Genomic DNA, 19,952 nt, shown 5'->3' on the forward strand with positions numbered 1-19,952 from the left:
GCAGGAATGATTGTCAGCTTGAGAAAAATTCCATAGCAAGCAACCAAGAAAAGCAAGGTCCATATGATTCAAATGTGGGAAGAAATGGCTCCACCAGAATGATATCGATAGGAAGAGAAGTCACCACCAATATGACTCATGTAGGAAAATAATTACATGACAATCCAAAGAAAAAGCCAATCTCAAAACACGAAAGCAAAAGCAAAAAACTTGCATAATTGCACTGGCCTATGAAATGTGCGGACGGCGAAGATGCGACAACAAAAATGATGGAACAAGCCTAAAAACTAAAACTTACAAGTTTGAGGGAGATCCGACATAAGCAAAAGGCCCCTACACACGAGCAACTGCACCTGGAACACCAAAACCAACAATACCTAAAAGGATGATATCAACAGCGGAGCAGACGTATGTGGTCTGGCTAGGACCGCTGGGAAAAGGCAACCACTTCATTGTGAAAAACTGACGCAGGGATGGCCTGTGTGTCTGGATTTGTAAGCAGAAACTTGGGGTTGAGCGTTGAGGCGCAAGAGGAGGTTATCAACAATGAGCTTTTTGGGACAAGTCAATCTAAGAGGAAGCGATTTTCGTAGTGGGGTCACTGGAAAAGCAAAGGCAAACGGTGATAGTTGTGTTTTAAGAGACCAAAAATGTAATGAATACTGGAAGGGGTGGTATACAAAGAAAACACTTCTGATTGAGATGTCATGTGATTGGTGGCTCTAAAGTACAAAATCCAAACATCGTTAGGGATAGTGCCAGAGGCAGTAAGTGATCGGGAGAAAAAACTACTAACACTTTTTCCCATATGGGTAACAACGGAACAAGTGTCAACAAACTTCTGCCATCCCAAAAAAAAAAATACCAAGAAAAAAACAGCAATAAAATGAGTCAGCTATCATACAAAAATGAACATCAGACATCCAAAAAACCCATAAAAGTATTTCTGGTTTGGATTTTGACCAACCCAATGGAAGGAGAATGCTCCGGCAACGAAACTAGGAAAGTACGGTGGTGAACAGAGCCGAGGAAGGCACATGTGGGGCTCATGCGCCAAAAACCATTGGAGACAAAGGTGGTGGTAGGTAGTTTATAATGGTCAATCGTGCGTGAATAGTAACAGAGGTGAAACCACCGTGACAAACGGTAGTTAACAGTGACGATCCAAACAAAAAGAAATGCAAAGACTACATTGAAGGGGCAAGAAATTGCAATGAAGGCAGAAAAGAAAAAACAAAGGAAACCTCAACAACGACAGCTACAGTTTATGCAAAAGCGAGACCCCAAAAATATGAGCTTGTGATACCGTGCAGTATTGGGGAATAAGTTTCTGAATATTATTTCAAAAGTAATTAGTGCAATCGTTAACTATTTTAAATGGACTATACGATACCTAATGGGCCTAATTGACGGGTCGAATACAATAGATACAAATAATTTCATAATATAAAATCATATTTACAACAAGGACCATTACTCCTATCAACCAACAGCCTAAAAACAAACAAACATAGAACGTCAAACCTTTTACCCAGTTGATGGGAACCTAAAACAAGCATATCCCTGAAATAAATTTTCATGAGCAAACATGGTTTAGCAGCAATTGCAGGGAAAGAACATCACTAATTCTGAAGTCATTTTGAAATGCTTGTTGTCATAATGAAGTAGATTTTATAGTTTTCCCTACATATCCATCTAACTACCAAAACATGTTTCCAAAAACCTAATCCCTTTCAACCCAATTTTGGACGTATGTATAGAAAATAAGAATACAACACAGCTGCTCAGTCTATTTGTTAGACAACCAACGTTCAAGGGCAGAACACCCTCAAAGATGCACATGTCTTGTTTCAACCAAGTGCAGCAAAGGATTGCATTTACCAATGCTCATTGGAAAGGTTATCTACTAAATTATAAAATTAGTATGGGCACAATTAAATAAATACATAGTTAGCACCCCAGACTATAAATGAATTTATGATGAGAAAGTAAATGAGTGAACATGTGTGGTATACATCAACACTGAAAGAACTATGAACATATCGATGAGAGTCATGAATGGTAAAGATAACCTGCGCTCTCAGAAGAGTCAAACTTAGAAACAGCAACAGTTGAAAACATCCTAAAGCTCTCTGCCACCTTTATTACCTGCAGAATATGTAAAACAGTTAATGAACGGTACGGAATCGAAACACAAACAGACATTGAATGACAGAATTTATCCACCTAGCATTCTGGTAGGGCGCACAACCCTTTCCTAAAAAAATCTATATCTTATGAATTATATGCTTAGGGATTCTGCTATTGCTAAGCATAAACCAGACTTCAATGTTTTTGATTTTACATTTAAAAGGAGAAATACAACAGTTTGTCAACAAATCGTACAATGCCTATAGGAGATACATTTGACAAAAACAACAAGGTGGAACTTTCAACAGAAGTTTCCTCCTCTGCACTCTTCAGCGAGATTGGCTTATATTCTTGATTCAACGAAGTTTGGTCAATGTTTAGTCTCGGTGAGTGTTTTCACCAATACAATTATTTTATACAGCATGATGATCCATACTCACCATTATAATTTTTATTGTTTCCATGCCTTTCATAAAATATCTTTTATTCCAGAGTAAATTTTGTCAAAGAAAAAACTTTGCAAAAGAAAATGGAGAAATACTACTCTGTGACGACATGATATCATTTTGAGCAGAAAAACCAATCAAAATCCTACTACACAATCATATATGTAAGTGCAAAGAAAGTTCCTTTTAAAATACAACAATTCACACTATAGTACAAGTACTTTTGACTCAGCCTTGCTATCTTGTCAAAATCTTTGAAAATACATCATGAGAAATAACACCAAGGTGCAAGGACAACCCAGAGTTCACTAGAGAAACTACAAACGAAGTACTTCATACAAGAATTGCAAATGAAAAGGTAGAGAGACCTAAATTTCCAATTTTGAAGTCTTATGCAAGTTGGTCAAGGCCTCATTCCTAACCTCAGTCAAAAAAAGATAAAACTAAGTAAAAGAATTTTATGCCTTCAAGGACGGTCTTATGCTAAAAGTTGTTGGCTGGACAACTACCAGGTTATCACATGCTTAGCTGATTGTCTTCATAAAACTTTTGGATTTTCTCTCGTCGTTTTTAAAAAGACATGTTCTAGGATACAATGGTATAAACCATGGGTTGCTTTAAAACCAATCATAACCAATCATTTTCATCACCCAAATATTAGTCTACTTTGGTGGTTAGTTGTATCACTTTAATAATAATACTTAAGAATAACCATATTGGAATAGTTTTTTATTAATTAATAAGGTAAGCATAGATTGTATCATGGAATCCATTCTGCAGTAGCATAGGAAATTAAATAGTTAAAACAGATAACGAAGAATTGTTATTGCCGTATGGAATGATCTGCTTGAAGTTCATAGACCACAAAACCAGAAAATAAATACAAGAGTAGTGCTAGCAACACTTTCTTTGCCACTCTCTTTCAAACACTTAATCTCTTATTGGGTGAAATTCGTGTGAGTCCTACCACTTTATGTAAGACTCATTTTCAAAGTTGTATGAATTTCACCCAATAAGAGAGTGAGTGTTCAAAAGAGAGTGACAAAGAGTGTCAAAGAGAGTGTTGTTAGCACTACTCATAAATACAATTTACTTTATTTAAGAAGAAGAAAAAGCGAAGAGCAAAGAAATCACCTCCCCATGTCCAGTCATAAATGAATCAGCTCCTTCCAATAAAGGCAATAAAATGGAGTGTACATCAGATGGGGCTTTGTTAATATCTTCAAAAACAATCCAAAAACCATTCTGCACAGCCTGTGATAACAAAGACAGTATACAGAGATGAGATTCTTGCAAAGTTTTCTACAAAACAGATATCAAAATATCTGCACGAATTAGATATGAATGCAATGGTCATATCGAATTGAACCTGGGTAAGTGACCCAGGCTGCCACCTAAACTCCCCGGGCCTATCCGTACAGACATATCCCCCAACCAATGTTCTACCATCGATCTGATCATCCATCTGGATAGATAGAACTGCATAAAAAAATAAGAGCATAAACAATTATTAATGTAAATTGATGAAAGAAGAAATTCATTGAGACAACGAGAAATAATTACAAAGACGAAAGATAAAGAGGATAAGAAATTCTCCTAAAAACAGAACAAAACATTGTCGATGAAAACAAGCATAAAAAGGAGAAAATCGGTGAAAGCTTTCAATCCCCTAGGCATATTTGTTAGAGAAAGAAACCCCATAAGATGCCATGAGCTTTCCACACCTTTTTGCCGAATCATGAATTCACCAAATGAACAGTACTTAACAGCAAAAAAATACTTAAAAAGTGGTTTCGAGGATAGAGGATCTGCTTACTTCCCATTTTTTTCTTCTGTTAACTGTGTTTGAGTCCTCATGGAATTTTATTGTGATAGAGAATTTAAAAATCAAGCACTTCTGAACCAATTCCACCATAACATGTAGATAATGACTAACTAGCACTCAAAAATAGGGGGAAAAGGAAAGAAAACCTAAGAGATATGATTTTCCAACTAGGCATACTCAGTCAAATTATAAGACATGAGCAAACAAGAAATAGTAACTAATAACATAACAGGGTAAATATTACAACGTACCTCGGTTATTACTATCCTCGGCCAGCTTAGCAATGAGAGCGGATTTTCCAGAACCAGAGGGACCATATAAAAGAACAGGCCACTTCTGACTCACTGCCAATAGAACTCTTTCATAACTTTTCTTCACTGCTGATGTCAATATGAATGTATAACTGACTGATATATTATCCCTAAAATTGTATAGAGGATATCAAAAACTAAGTGGTAATTAAAATGGAATATCGGTAAAATAGTCCAGGGAGAAGCTACGACAAATAAACGAAGGCATATCATAAAAAATAGCATTTAAGAAAGCTCAAACAGTATAATTGGAAACAGCTGAACAGTATTCAAAATTAAACAGCCAAATAAAATTATACAAAGCAGCAGAAATAGACCAAAGTAGAGTAAAATAAGCAGTACCTTGCAGTGATCCGTTTACTCTTAAAAGGTGGCTGCAACTCGTGATCCTTTGGTGAACCAGCAGGATGAGAATTAAATCTTAAGCAACTTAAACAGTTCTCTTGATTGAATTCCATGCTTCTATTAGGAGAATCAGACACGTAGTCTGCTGGTGGTTCAACAAACCAACCAGCTTTCTCTAGTGATGTGTCCCCACAAAACTCTTCCCAACTGAATAAGACAAGTCAAACATTATCATTGAGCATGCATTGCATTTTAAATACAGCATCAAAGCAAAAAGAGTTATACAATACTGACCGCAATAAACATGCATTTGCTTCCTGATCTTCAATATTCAAGCTTTGCAAGCTTTCACTGGCTCCTGAGCCTAGTTTGAGCACAACTCTTAATATCTGAACCATGCACCATATCATGTCTGATTTGCATGGCTCTTTTAAGAGTTCTAGAAAACAAGACCAGTCCCAAAAATTTGAGAAAACTTCAGGTTCCAAAAGAAGGATGCGGTACGATATTCGAGCAACACGCAATCCATGGGGCTCAACCTGAAAAAAGAGGGCATTACTAGGTGATACATAAAAGCACATCCCAAAATTGTTTCCCAAAAAAAATCATCACAAACGTACTGACCATAACTTGTTTCCCTGAAAATCTTTCAAAAGGAGCAGGTGCAAAATTGAAATAGCTTAATACAGAACTGCACCAAAGAGCAAACTAAATCACAATTTTGTAACTTATTAACAAATACTATATTCAGATCACTATCAATTAATACTATATTCGGATCATTAGAAATTTTCAATAAGCAAGTGAGCAACTAATATTATCCATTATGAAAAAGGGTATGCTACTTGACAAGTTAGGGTGGTAGGTGAAGATAAAGAACACAAATCTTAGAATTAACACGATTATATACCCTTCAAAAAGAGCCAGCAAATTATCATACAAAATTCCAAATATAATCGAAGATCGGTTATTGATAATAACCATCATTCTCTTGTTTGAAATTTAGAATTGAACAACAGTTTTAGAACTAACACGACTATATACCCTTCAAAAAGAGCCAGCAAATTATCATACAAAATTCCAAATATAATCAAAGTTCGGTTGTCGATAACAATCATCATTCTCTTGTTTGAAATTTACAATTGAATAACAGTTTTCTTCATAATTTTTTTCTTTTTTGGGGGACAAAATGGAAGAATTATTACAAATAAACATATATATTATCCATACGCACACACATTGGACAACTGTTGCATTGTTGTTGTTGATATTATTAAATTTAAAATGAAATATTGCAAAAAAAAACAAGATTATATCCCCCTAAGAGAAGGTAAAGAGAAGAGATATTGAAATCAAAATATACATTAAGCAGTAATATGATCAATCTCTCTCCAATCCAACACACATGAAACCAGCAATATGATCAATCTCTCCAAATTCTCGACACATATATGCATGCATATACCTATAATTTTGTGTTTTAAATTTAAATTTTCTAGTGTTGTTAAATAGTGGCGCTATAACACTACAGTGTAGTGGAATTTGAACAAACTGCTATTGTTCCAACTTTCATGATACGTTATTAGCATTGTTCCATAGCGGAATTTGAACAAACTGCTATTTTCCGCAATCAGTGGTTTTGAAATTTTCCACATGATAAGAGCTATATAAGAATACTGCTATAGCGTTTCGGGAAGTACCTCCGACTTGACTTGCAAATAAACAAGATTTTACATTTAAGTGAGTTTTCATAGAAACAAAAGAAGCAATTATTACAAAAAAACGTAATTAAAATCCTATTTTTTCTATGACAATAACTAACAATCTTTCTACTGAATCCAAAAAAAAGCATAAAAGGTAAAGATTAATAGAGACAAAAAATAATTCAAAACAAAACTCCTACTTACTAGTTACTACCATATTTAAAAGAAAATATACCAACCTCAGCAGAAAAGAACACATGTCAAGAGCACGACAGAAGGCTAAACAAGCATGTTCATGAAGATCAAGACCCCTTCCCCGTTCAACATAGTATTCTACAACATTGCCAACATCATCCAAGACAATGTCAGAGTCAATTTCCATAGCATCATCCACAGTATTAGACCTCAAATTCGGTACTAAACGAAGTAAAGCAACAGCTTTATCAACAAAATTTCGAGCAATTGCCCGGAAACATCCCATCAATGGAATTGTATAACTAGGATGCAGAAAAAACCCCACTAAGACATTAACCACTTCCTCCTCCGTGACCAAGTTCCCCTGTACACAACAACAATAAAAACAAATAAATACAAAATTCGAAGGAAAAAGAATCCCATAGTAAGAGCTTATATTAAATACTAAAAGCACACGATGTTGGACTGAGACACCCCTTCAATCAATATACTTTGAAATTGGTGAATTCAAATTTTCTTCACTTGTAAAAATTTAATTTATTTGAATAATTATCATTAATTAGATTAAACAAATAGCAAATAATACTAATAATCAATAAAAGGAACAATTAAAGATTGGAGCTATGCCTTCTGAGTCAATGAATCAATTTGAGGAAAAGATTGAAGCTTTGGGCAACGATCAAGCAATCTCCGAAGCGCCAAATGAACACTAAAACTCCCGTCAATGGACATTTTAACTTAAAAAAAATTCTAACAAGATCAGCTGTTAATAGAGTAATGTATATATGTTTATATAAAAAAAAGTTAACCAAAATAAATTTTCTATTATTTCAACCAGTAGTATATTGATTAAAAAACAAAGAAAAAATAGATAGATTAATGAGTTGAGAGGAAAAACGTAAGAATGGATTAATGAGTTGCGAGCGTAGTGAAGAATCGAAATCAACGGGTCTGTCTTCGGTTCCAGTACGTGCGGTGCAGGGTTTAGGGTTTAAGCTCTCTTGCAAAATCAATTGGAAGCAGATAATAATGAGGCGCGTATGTTAAAGGGTTTATATACTATTCTTCGCTTATTATTTTCAGAGTAAATATCCGATTTAAAAATACCCATGACTTTATGAAGGTGTAATTTAGTCCTCAAAAATTCTAAAAGAATTCCAAGTAATCAAGTTAATCTCTTGTAAAATGTTAAAATTACCACTATTTTTTAGTTGAAACTAAATTGATATATTTTAATTTAATTATATATCATGTTAAAAGAAAATTAGAGAAGCTCAATCAATAAATAAGTAATAAATCCAATTCAAAATTTAGTAAAAAGAAATACAATTTTAAACTTTAAATAAAATTCGGTTACAAATAATTAAATGATGTGCTCGATAAAAAGGTTAAAAAAATTCATTGAAAAAATACAATTATAACTTAATGTTTTTGTGGGTAAAAGGTTATTCTAAAATAAAAATGTATCTTATTTTTAAATTTTAAAAATAAATCGAATAACATATAAATAATGTTAATAAATGGTGAGTGAGTAGTTAAAATAGCATTTTTTTAAAACCATCAACTCAATTAAAATGTTTGTTAACTAAACACATCTAATTTTATTTAAAAAACTTTTAAACTAATTCAATAAACTATAAACTAATTCATTTGTGTGTCAGACAAACCCATAATTTAGTTTTTTTTTAACTCAATTGAAAAATTTATTAATTAATCATATTTAATTTAATCAAATAAACTATTAAATTAATTCAACAAATTATAAGTTAACTTATTGTATTATCAACCGGACACATAATTAAACAACTAACATTCAAAATCAACAATTACATTAATAACTATTACATTCACAATATAAGCGGTGAGCATACCAATTCATAATACAATTAACAACATTATCAAAAAATCAAAAGTGAGCATACCAATTCATAATACAATTAACAACATTATCAAAAAATCAAATAACAACAAGTTAACATTTTTGTTGTTTTTGTTATATCATTGTTGCATCAATCTTATTCACAATGTTCACAAAATTTCTCTTACTCGAGTTTGTCATCACATTACAACTTCAACCTTGTCCATCATAAGTTCATTGTATTCTTCCATAACATTTGATTGTTGTCTCTGTAATATTATCAATCGATTAATCTTGACTATATACTCAACTTCATTTTTTAATACTTCATTTTTATTTCCAATCAACACCGTTAGGAACAAATATATCAGGAGCTTCGTCACACCATAAAAGATAGGAACAACAACCCTAAACATAATAGATTATAGAAATTATAACATCCGATTAATCAAAATAAAGTAATTTAAGTTTTTTTGAGTAAAATTCCTAAACAAAATAAAACAAAAAAATTTAAAAAAAATATGTATTTGAACATTACCTTCCAAATCAGACAACCAAAGAAAGGTCGATTTGAGTTTGCATACCAACTTTCCTTGATACATCATTCATCAAACCCTATATTGCCAATATAGTTTTTCCCATCATAAATGAAGTAAATTGAAAGTCACCACTCATCCTATTCATATCATTTTCACAAATATGGTTCATTTTTTGAAAAAGTAAGAACCGTGGAAAAATACATCAATGAACTAAAGAAATAAATTTGGAAAGAATACTTTGCAACTGACTTTGATGATCGAACAAAGAAGACCAACGCGAGGAAATGCAAGAGTTCAATGTCTTATAACATAGGAAAAATATATCAATTTAGTCTCCAACATTGTCGAGAGGCAATGTTCGAAAATCAAAAATTATAGAAAACATTACTATGATTTGCTTACGTGGGAGTTAGCATGTCACCTCATGATTTACTTATGTGTAATGTATTAATTTGATTATCGTAAAATATAAGGGACTATTTTAGAATTTCGACAAAGTGAGAAACCAAATTAAGTATTTACACTTATTATTATTGTGTGACTAATATTTGTACACGAAAAAAATCAAATATTATATTTTCTTATCTAATACATATCTAATCTCACTTATTTAATCTTCATTTTTGTATGGATGTATTTAATCTTCTAACTGTGTGTGTATATATAGCAAGTTTATATATTAGAGATTTTATATTATCAAACATTGTTTAATATATGACATATAATAAATATTAAATACATTATTAGTTTATCTTTTAAAAAATATTTATGTCCCCCGAGTGATAATCCATTAAAATGACTTTATTTTTAAGTATAGTTCCACATGGATTAATTTTTAAGTATAGTTGAATATTTATAGACATGAATCTCTAGCATTACATGATTTGGTTTTACAAAAACATACTCTATCCATATTAATTTACATGATGTTTCACATATACCAATTTACATGATATTCTACAAATGATGTGTGTATATATTAGACTCAAATTTCTTTCATGCAAATTTTTAGAATTAGTTTGGTTTTATTGTCATTTCATATTGCAACAATTATTTCATCACTCTCATAATTTTCGTATATTTTTTAATTGTCACACATTTATTACATTCAATTAATGTATATTTTTAATCTAAACTCTTACTATAGTAGAAATTGAAAGATATACTAGATAAAGATCGGAGAGATGGAGATGCATAAGAGAGAGCAGAGACACATATGTGTATTTAGAAAAATTATATATTTAAAAAATGTTTTTTCAAACAAACATTTTTTCTTGAAAATTATTATTTTTTCTTTTATGGTAATTTGGTAGTTTTAAAAAATCATTTTTAAAAAAATGTATACAAGTTAAAAATCATTTTGATAATAGTAAACAAACTAAAGTTAAAAAATCATTTTTTAAAAAATTTATAGAAAATAATCTATAAATTATTTTAAACAAACAATCATTTTTATTTAAACTCAAACAAATGCACCCATTATTTATTGGAGGCAATGTTTTTAGTTTTTCATTTTAAGGCAAAAAATAATTTTTACATGATTCTTAAAAAACCTGAAACAAATACACTTTAAACCTTAAAAAATATTTTTTAATTTAAAAAAAAAATCTAAAGCAAACACATCTATTAATATCATAGTAAATACTAAATTAGACTCTTGACTTTATTAAATTATATCAATTTAATAATTTGTAACTCTTTCCGATGTTAGTCAAGTTAATCATTTTTTAAAATGTTTTTTATTTTTTAACATTACCACTTGTTTGTGTTGAAATTAAATTAATATATTTTAATTTAGTTATATATCTGTCAAAAAATTCTATATGTTTGTTGTATGCATGTTGAAATATCAATTTAAATGTAAAAAAAAAAATAGGCTAAATTAGATCTGTGGTCCCTTAACTTAATTTCAGGTAGTTTTAGTCCTTTATCTTTTTTTTTTTTCGAGTTGGTTTTTTATTTTAATTTTAAGTGACAATTTGATATTTTGTGTTTTAAAATTTCAACAATGTTATCCTTTTTTATACAAAAATTCAAAAAAAAATGATCAAAATTTTCAATCAAAACCCATAAAATTAATAATCATCTTTAATATAATGCAAATTTTATCAAATCCATAACTCAAATATTCAAATACACTCATATTTTCATCTCCAACAACATCAAATAAAGAATGAAAATATGAGTTTATTTCAAGATTTAAGATATGAAATTGATTAAATTTGTATTTTATAGAAGATGATAATGAATTTTATGGGTTTTGTTTGAAAAAAATTGATGATTTTTTTGAATTTTTGTAAAAAAAGGACAACATTGTTGACATTTTAAAACATAAAATATAAAATTGTCACTTAAAATCAAAATAAATTACCAACTCGGGAAAAAAAATATAAAAGACTAAAACGTTACCTGAAATTAAGTTAAGGGAGCGCAGATGTAATTTAACCAAAAAATTAATAAACATGTAATAAATATAATTGAAGTAAATTGAAAGTCACCACTCATCCTATTCATATCCCTTTCGCAAATATGGTTCATTTTTTAAAAAGTAACAAATAGAGAAAAATACATCAATGAACTAAGGAAATAAAGTTGGAAAGAAAACTTTTTGATGATGAAACGAAGAAGACAAATGCGAGGAAATGCAAAAGGTCAAAGTCTTATAACATACGTAGAAGATATCAATTTAGTCCCCAATATGGTTGAGAGGCAATGTTCGAAAAAAAAAAATATAGAAAATGCCACTAAGATTACTTATGAGGAAATTAACATGTCACCTCATGATTTTGAAACATGAAAAATTTGGACGGATGGGCTAACTTGATTTACAAAAGTAAGAGCCTATTTTGGAATTTTGACAAAGTAAGGAACCAAATTAAGAATTTACTCTTATTATTATTGTGTGACTAGCATAAAATCAAATATTTGGACAACAAAAAAAAATCAAATATTATATTTTACTATCTAACTACATGCTAACCCGCGAGTTGCGCAATAGAATTTAATATATTACTGAATATAAAATAACAAGAATATGTAATTTAAAAGTAAAGTTAATTTTGTTTGACAGTATAATATATTCAAGTGTTTTTATGTATTTAAAGGTAAATATATTTTTGAATAATTATATATAAGTTAGGTTTGCTTTGATACCAAAGAAAAGAGAGAAAAAAAGTAAAACATTGTTGACTAATACAATTCATACAAAATATATTTAAATGTGGAATTAGTTTATTCAAGCTTTTTGATTTCATTGAAGTGGTTCTTCTAATAATATATTTGTTAAATAGTTATGTATTTCTTTATTGTTAAAATTATACATTTACCTATAATATTTTTTCATTTTATATAATTTATATTAGTTTTGAAACATTCGATTTATAAATTTATGTACTTTTTCACGTTTTCAATTTTATATGTTCATTCTAATTTTGTGATATATTATAATATTCATTCGTGAGTGATAGTTGGTTAAATCCAAAATATTGAAACAATTCATTCGTGTGTGCATTGAAATTGTTCAAATAATTATTTGACACGGTCAACAAACTTCAAGGGTGGTTGAAAAATATTATAAGTAAGAAAAGTTTGTGAATTTTTAACACATAGAAAATTTTGAGTCAATAATGAAATAGTTAGAAGTTATTCATTTTCAAATATTTAATATTATTCTCTTTTTTTAAATTATGTTGTGTTTTTTTAATTATAAAAAGAAAAAATATTATGGAAGACACATTCAACATAGGGAAAAAAACTAATTTCCTATGCAATAATATCAATATATGATTTTGAACAATAATTGACAATAGAAAAACGATATTATTGAAATATCTGTGACCTAAGGGTGTGTCACACATAATATAGTATAGATAATGTGACATAGATATGTGTGTATGTAGTCGAAGCATTGTTATGATGTGAAGATATTGGATGGTTTGTATTTATTTTTTTGTATGAATTATTGAAATGAAAGTTTTGATGAGTAATTAGAGCTCTTTAAGTGTATTGATGAGTCATTTAGTGATAAGTTAAAATTGAAATTATATAATGTATGAAATAATTGTACTTGGACAAGTGAAAATTATTGCATTATATATTGAAGAAACAAAAATAACAGAATATAAGATGAATTTGGAATGTGTCACGTCCGAATTTTGGTGAGTTGACAAATATTGGAGGATGTGACATAGATGAAATTTTTGGAGGGTTCTGTTTTATAAGCAAGAAAAGTTTGTGAATGTTTAATACATAGAAAATTTCGAGTCAATAATGAAATAGTTAGAAGTTCTTCATTTCCAAATATTTAATATTATTCATTTTTGTTTCAATTATGTTGTGTTTTTTTAATTATAAAAAGAAAAAAAATATTATGGAAGACACATTCAACATAGGAAAAAAAAACTCATTTCCTATGCAATAATATTGATATATGATTTTGAACAATAATTGACAATAAAAAAACAATATTATTGAAGTATCTGTGAACTAAGGGTGTGTCACACATAATGTAGTATAGATAATGTGACATAGATCTTTATGTGTGTATGTAGTCGAACTTCCACTGTGATGATTTGAAAATATTGGATGTTTTGTATTTTTTTTGTATGAGTTATTGAAATGAAAGTTTTGATGAGTAATTAGAGCTTTTTAAGTGTATTGATGAGTCATTGAGTGATAAGTTAAAATTAAAATTATATAATGTATGAAATAATTGTACTTGGGCAAGTGAAATGGTTTGCATTATGTATTGAAGAAATAAAACATATTGGAATAGAAGATGAATTTGGAATGTGCCACATCAGAATTTTGGCGAGTTGACAAATATTGGAGGATGTAAGATTTGTATCTTGTGATTTATTAATCCAAAGAGAATAGAAAGAGAAAAATCTATTTTCTTTGCACAATCATTGTAACTAAATCACAATCATTCACACTTTGATAGAAAGAGAGATGAATATGTTTAAATTTCTCATATAATTTAATTTTGTCACGTAGTAAAATTTCAACTGTTAATTGATGTTAATTAGGAGATATTTCATCACAAACTGACTCATAGAGGAAGAACATCAACTCTATTTGATTCAACTTAAAACCCTATTTCCAGTACACAATCATTATGATGTGTTTTTTTAATTATAAAAAGAAAAAAATATTATGGAAGACACATTCAACATAGGAAAAAAAACTCATTTCCTATACAATAATATTGACATATGATTTTGAACAATAATTGACAATAGAAAAATAATATTATTGAAATATATGTGAACTAAGGGTGTGTCACACATAATGTAGTATAGATAATGTGACATAGATCTTTATGTGTGTATGTAGTCGAACTTGCATTGTGATGATTTGAAGATATTGAATGATTTGTATTTTTTTTGTATGAGTTATTGAAATGAAAATTTTGATGAGTAATTAGAGCTTTTTATGTGAATTGATGAGTCATTGAGTGATAAGTTAAAATTGAAATTATATAATGTATGAAATAATTGTACTTGGGCAAGTGAAAAAGTTTGCATTATATATTGAAGAAACAAAACATACCGGAATAGAAGATGAATTTGGAATGTGCCAATTTTAGTGAGTTGACAAATATTGGAGGATGCGACATAGATGAAGAATTTCGGAGGATTCTGTTTTAATTATTATAATAGATAATAGATATATATCTAATCTCACCTATTTGATCTTAATTCTTTTACAAATCTATTTTATCTTCTAATCGTGTGTGTATATATATATAACAAGTTTTGATACCAGATATTTTATATTATTAAACATTGTTTAATATCTGGCATATAATCAACATTAAATACATTAATGTTTATTTTTTGAAAAATATTAATGTCATCTGACTGATAATCAATTAAAATGACTTCATTTTTAAGTATAATTCGACATGGATTATTTTTAAGTATAATTGAATATTTATGGACATGAAGCTCTAGTGTTATATGATTTGGTTTAACAAAAACCACATCCTAGTAAATATATTACAAATTTGGAGAAAATATAACTTTTTGAACAATGAAAATTGAACAAAGATGATTTCTTACAACATAAATTACCTCCTATGAGCGTAGAAATATTCATCTAGATGAAGGATCATAACAAAATGAAGTGTTGAGGGGTTTGAGAGAGGGGTTCTTTGAGGCTAGGGTTTGCTTCAAAATTTTCATGTTTAGAGTTTATGAAAAATGGTAAAAATATGATTAGAATCTTAAATAACATGATTGGACAAAACGGTTTTGATTTTCTAAAGTTCAAGTTTGTTGTGCGTCGTTATGTGAAAATAATTGGAAAAATTCTAAAACTTCGTTTAAATTACTATAAGGGGTTTATACATTATTCTAAGATATCATATACTCAACAAACTCTTGACCCAAAACATCAAATGAACATAGTAACTCAACACAAAACATCCACAACCCCCAAGTATGAAAATCGGCATGTTATAAAAAATCATTTTAAATTATTTAATTTGTAAAATTGATTCTACCTAGAAGTTAGTTGGATGCAATTATATTGATTTGTGTTTGGATAAATTCATATAAAAGTTAGCTGAGCAATAGATTTGAGACTAAAAATCAATTATAGATACAAAAACTACAAATTCTAGCTTCAAGTTAGAATCAATCATGAAAACAAAATTAATTATACTTCAACACATCCACACATGTCAAAATCAATTTTGCATCAACTAAAAATAAAATCAAAACATTCCCTATAGGTAACATTTTTTACATTGTGCAAATATTACATGTGGCTTAAAGTAAAAAAAGTGTTGCAATGACTTATTATTTTATTTGTTTTTTCTTTTGGAACCTTATGTTCATCATAGTCCAAATGTCTACACGTTGACTAACTTATCATAGAGACGAGCATATGTTTGAATTAATAGCTTCTATAAAATCATAGTATCACTGTGATTTCACCAAACATACACGGAGTATAATATGAGTGCAAGATACAACCTCAATAACAACATAAAATATGTACATCTTTTTTATGATAAAAAAAAAATATAGAAACAAAGTTTAATAAATTTGAGTCATTGCACCAACAACTACATGGACATGCAGTCCTTTCAAAAATTCAGAAATGAAAGTTTGTAATCAACAAATAAATGTGAATGGCTACTCAATCCTCATCACATTCCCAAATCTGTGATATTCTATTAAGCTCAGGCAAAATAACAGTACCAAGATCAGGTCTATCCCGTTTTCTCAACTCACAACACTTTAATGCCAACTTTGCAAATGACAAAGCCTCTTCAATAGGCCAATCAGGAACACTTGGATCAAGCACATCACTGAAGTTCCCTTTTTGTATAGCCTCTTCAACCAAATGTGACAAACCCATTGGAGGCTTTGCAGTAATAATCTGTAGCAAAACCATACCTAATGAATATATATCCGATTTCACACCCAACATTCCAGTTTGTTGATATTCTGGATCAATGTAACAAAATGTTCCAGCTGCACCTGTTAATAGAGATATGGTTAATTAGTTAGTTACTGGTGTAGTTAGTCAGTTATCGATATAGTTTGTTAGTTACCAATATACTCTCTCTAGAATGAAATATAAGTAAAAATAATATTTGAAATTTTGATGCATTTTGTATTTTAGACCAGATATATAACTTTTCAAATACCTTTTTTGCTTATAATTCATTTATGACGAAGTAGTTAGTTAGTCATCAGCATAGTTAGTTAGTTACTAGTATAGTTTGTTAGTTATTAGCTTAGTTAGTTACTAGTATAGTTAGTTAGTTGCTATAGTTTGTTAGCATAAATAGAAGGTTTTGATGTAACCATTTTGTAATCACTTCTCTCATTTTAATACCAATTATATTTTCATTTTTGTCTCTTTCTATCTTTTATGGAATCTAGCTACTATGATTCCTAGTACCTGTCAATCGATATTGAGTTGTTTTGTTCTCTATCGAAGGCGGAACAAGTCGCGCCAAACCAACATCGCTGATCTTGCTGACATAGTTTCTGTCTAAGAGAATGTTTGCTGGTTTAAGATCGCGGTGGACTAGTGGCTCAGGCTTTCTTTGATGAAGGAAAAGAAGGCCAGTGGCAATTTCTAATGCAATTTTGAAACGGTTGTTCCATGGAATCGGTGGAGTGCCGTCTTTGTGGAATAAACGATCTTCTAAACTACCGTTTTCCATGTGTTCATACACAAGGCAACCAAACTCTGGACATGCACCTAGAAGGAGTACCATGTTGGGATGTCTTATGGCGCTCAAAACAAGAACCTGCATTGGAAACAAGAGTAATGAGACTCACTTTGTATTACTGGTTTAAATTTATGTGAGTTTCACCACTTTAGGAACGAGTCCACCATATAGGAAATGAGAATGACAATAATTAGTAGGAGCACGTGAATTTTATGCAATAATAGAGTGTTGGAAGATTAGTGACAGAGTGCGTTATTAGCACGTCTATATGATTTTTTCTCATAAAACCTCGACTTACTATACATTCAAAAAATGATGCAATAACTTTAGTTAGAAAATTGGATCAGTTTGAAAAAGATGGAATGACACAAAATCTGACATAATCAAATCAAATTTAAAATACAGATTTGAAATCTGAATTGTCCGATCTTCATCCTAACTGCTCATATTTGGACTCTAGTGACTGATCAGCAACCAATGGCCTAGCAGTATATATTCTTGACTTATAGAACAAACAACATATATTATAGACACACATTAAGTAAAAAACAAATTCAAAATAGTTTTGACTAGTAAAGTAGTGATATTCCTATTGAACTGTACTTGATTTTAACACTATGGTGATACCAATTCATCTCAAGTTAGCTTCTGTGTTTTGTCAACAAATATTTGATCCAATGTCATTTATCATTTTATAAAAGACTGGCTCCAATTTTGTTATAGAACTTAATATTCATGCTTCTTGTTTCTACCAAAAGAAAAATATAGTTACCTCTTGTTGAAATTGCCTTTCTCCATGTGCTAAATCTGGTCTAAGAACCTTTATGGCAACAACAGTGTGATCAAGCACTCCTTTAAAAACAGGTCCATACCCTCCTTCACCAATTTTAAGTGCATTGTCAAAACCATTAGTTGCAACCTCAATTTCTTTAATATCGTATCTTCTATATGGAATGCTATTATACACAACTTTTTGTAATGTCCTTCTCCTCTCTTCTTCCTCGTGTTTCGCTTTTAACTCGGCTAGCTTTCTCTTTTGAGTTTCCATTTCTGCAAGGCGTTTTGACATTTCTGCTGACTCCAAAGCCGCCTTCGCTCTCTGTCTTTCTTCTTCTGCCAAAGCTAATGCAGCCTCTTCAGCTTGCCTTGCTTTTTCTACATTGTGTACTTTTTCTCGTCTAAAGTTTTCGAGCTCCGTTGCCTAAATGAAAAACACTTGTCTTTTTAAGTCCTCTTTTTCACAGCGTTGTCAAATAGCGGATATAGTGGCACTATAATGCTATAGCATAGCGAATTTTTATCAAACTACTTTTGTTTAGCAATACACGACTTTGTACAAAGTAGTGTCAAAGAGTGGCTATAACATAGTAGAATTTGAACAAACTGCTATTTTATACGATCCGTAATTGAAAACATTGATGATTTATAATAAAGTTAAAGTCAAGCAGAATTTCATAACATGATTATTGTTACCTTCAGTTTTGCTAAAACAACTTCTCTGCAAGCCATACCATATTGCTCTGATGTTTTCTTCAGTTCTAGTTTTAATTTTTTGATTTCTGCCTCGATGCCTATCTGTAACTGTAAGGTAGTTCATGCAGAAGAGGAAAATTTTAACCATTTACATACCAAGAAAAGAAAAAAGTATTTTCAATCAAACAAGCTTGTAAGCTTTTAACTCACTATAGCTGATAATTGAAGTAGCGACTAGCTAGTGAATGAAACATCAGTTATGGTAATCTAAACACAAACATTTTCTATATTTCAAGACTAAAACAAACAAATGTTTTCACAGAGACAAAAACCAGAAAATATGTATATTATATGGATTAAAAAGTTCAAGACGGATAAAATATCAACAATTTAAGCATTCTTAGATAGCCTGATTCTCATGTCATTAGTCATTTTGTTGGTTCAACATTGAAGGCTGGCATTCTTATTAACAGATTCTCATTTTGTGCTTATCCACATTTATTTCCAAGCTCCTTCAAAAATTGCCTGTGCTTATGACTAGAGCTGTTAGATAAGTTAGTCCATATCGATCTTCCTAAAATACGGGCCAAATTGTGTCTGGCCTATCGGGTTGGCTCATTGGCCTGACCTATTATGCAACTCTATTTATGATATCAGTTTACACTCAAGAGTCTCATTCTTTTTAACCAACTTGACAAAGCATAATTCATCATTAGAAAATACACATAATTTTTTTGTTATTTTGTCCAAAATGCCAAATTGTGTGTAAATGAAAAAGGACATGAACTTACTGGTGGCTTTGAAGAAAATAAGCCCTTAGAACTGTCTGAGTTTATTCCTTCATGATTTCCATGTCTCCCTGCATAACTGTCAGTACTATTGGAAGGAGAACTTCTATTTGATGAAGTTAGTGATGATGAGCTTCCTGCCGAT

General features: G+C 30.2%; 2 protein-coding genes across 2 annotated transcripts in view; both read right to left on the reverse strand.

Annotated features, from left to right (window-relative positions):
• The window catches only part of LOC101494011 (midasin), a 44,508-nt gene extending 36,529 nt beyond the window's left edge, over positions 1-7,979 (reverse strand). Inside the window, 9 exon segments of the mRNA XM_027336704.2 lie at positions 2,073-2,148; positions 3,711-3,830; positions 3,946-4,055; positions 4,653-4,822; positions 5,055-5,264; positions 5,352-5,596; positions 5,682-5,748; positions 7,000-7,319; positions 7,583-7,979. Of these exon segments, the coding sequence (XP_027192505.1) occupies positions 2,073-2,148; positions 3,711-3,830; positions 3,946-4,055; positions 4,653-4,822; positions 5,055-5,264; positions 5,352-5,596; positions 5,682-5,748; positions 7,000-7,319; positions 7,583-7,687 (1,423 nt within the window). The 5' untranslated portion in view covers positions 7,688-7,979.
• An 8,281-nt stretch (positions 7,980-16,260) lies between these two features.
• LOC101491300 (U-box domain-containing protein 52-like) overlaps positions 16,261-19,952 on the reverse strand; it is a 5,427-nt gene continuing 1,735 nt past the window's right edge. The window contains exons 6-10 of the mRNA XM_012718615.3: positions 19,811-19,952; positions 19,020-19,127; positions 18,319-18,747; positions 17,270-17,624; positions 16,261-16,842 (exon numbers count right to left, since the gene is read on the reverse strand). Of these exons, the coding sequence (XP_012574069.1) occupies positions 16,499-16,842; positions 17,270-17,624; positions 18,319-18,747; positions 19,020-19,127; positions 19,811-19,952 (1,378 nt within the window). The 3' untranslated portion in view covers positions 16,261-16,498. The remainder of the gene's footprint in view (positions 16,843-17,269; positions 17,625-18,318; positions 18,748-19,019; positions 19,128-19,810) is intronic.

The sequence above is a fragment of the Cicer arietinum genome, chromosome 7 (genome assembly GCF_000331145.2).
Source record: "Cicer arietinum cultivar CDC Frontier isolate Library 1 chromosome 7, Cicar.CDCFrontier_v2.0, whole genome shotgun sequence".
In the NCBI taxonomy this organism is placed as follows: Eukaryota; Viridiplantae; Streptophyta; class Magnoliopsida; order Fabales; family Fabaceae; genus Cicer; species Cicer arietinum.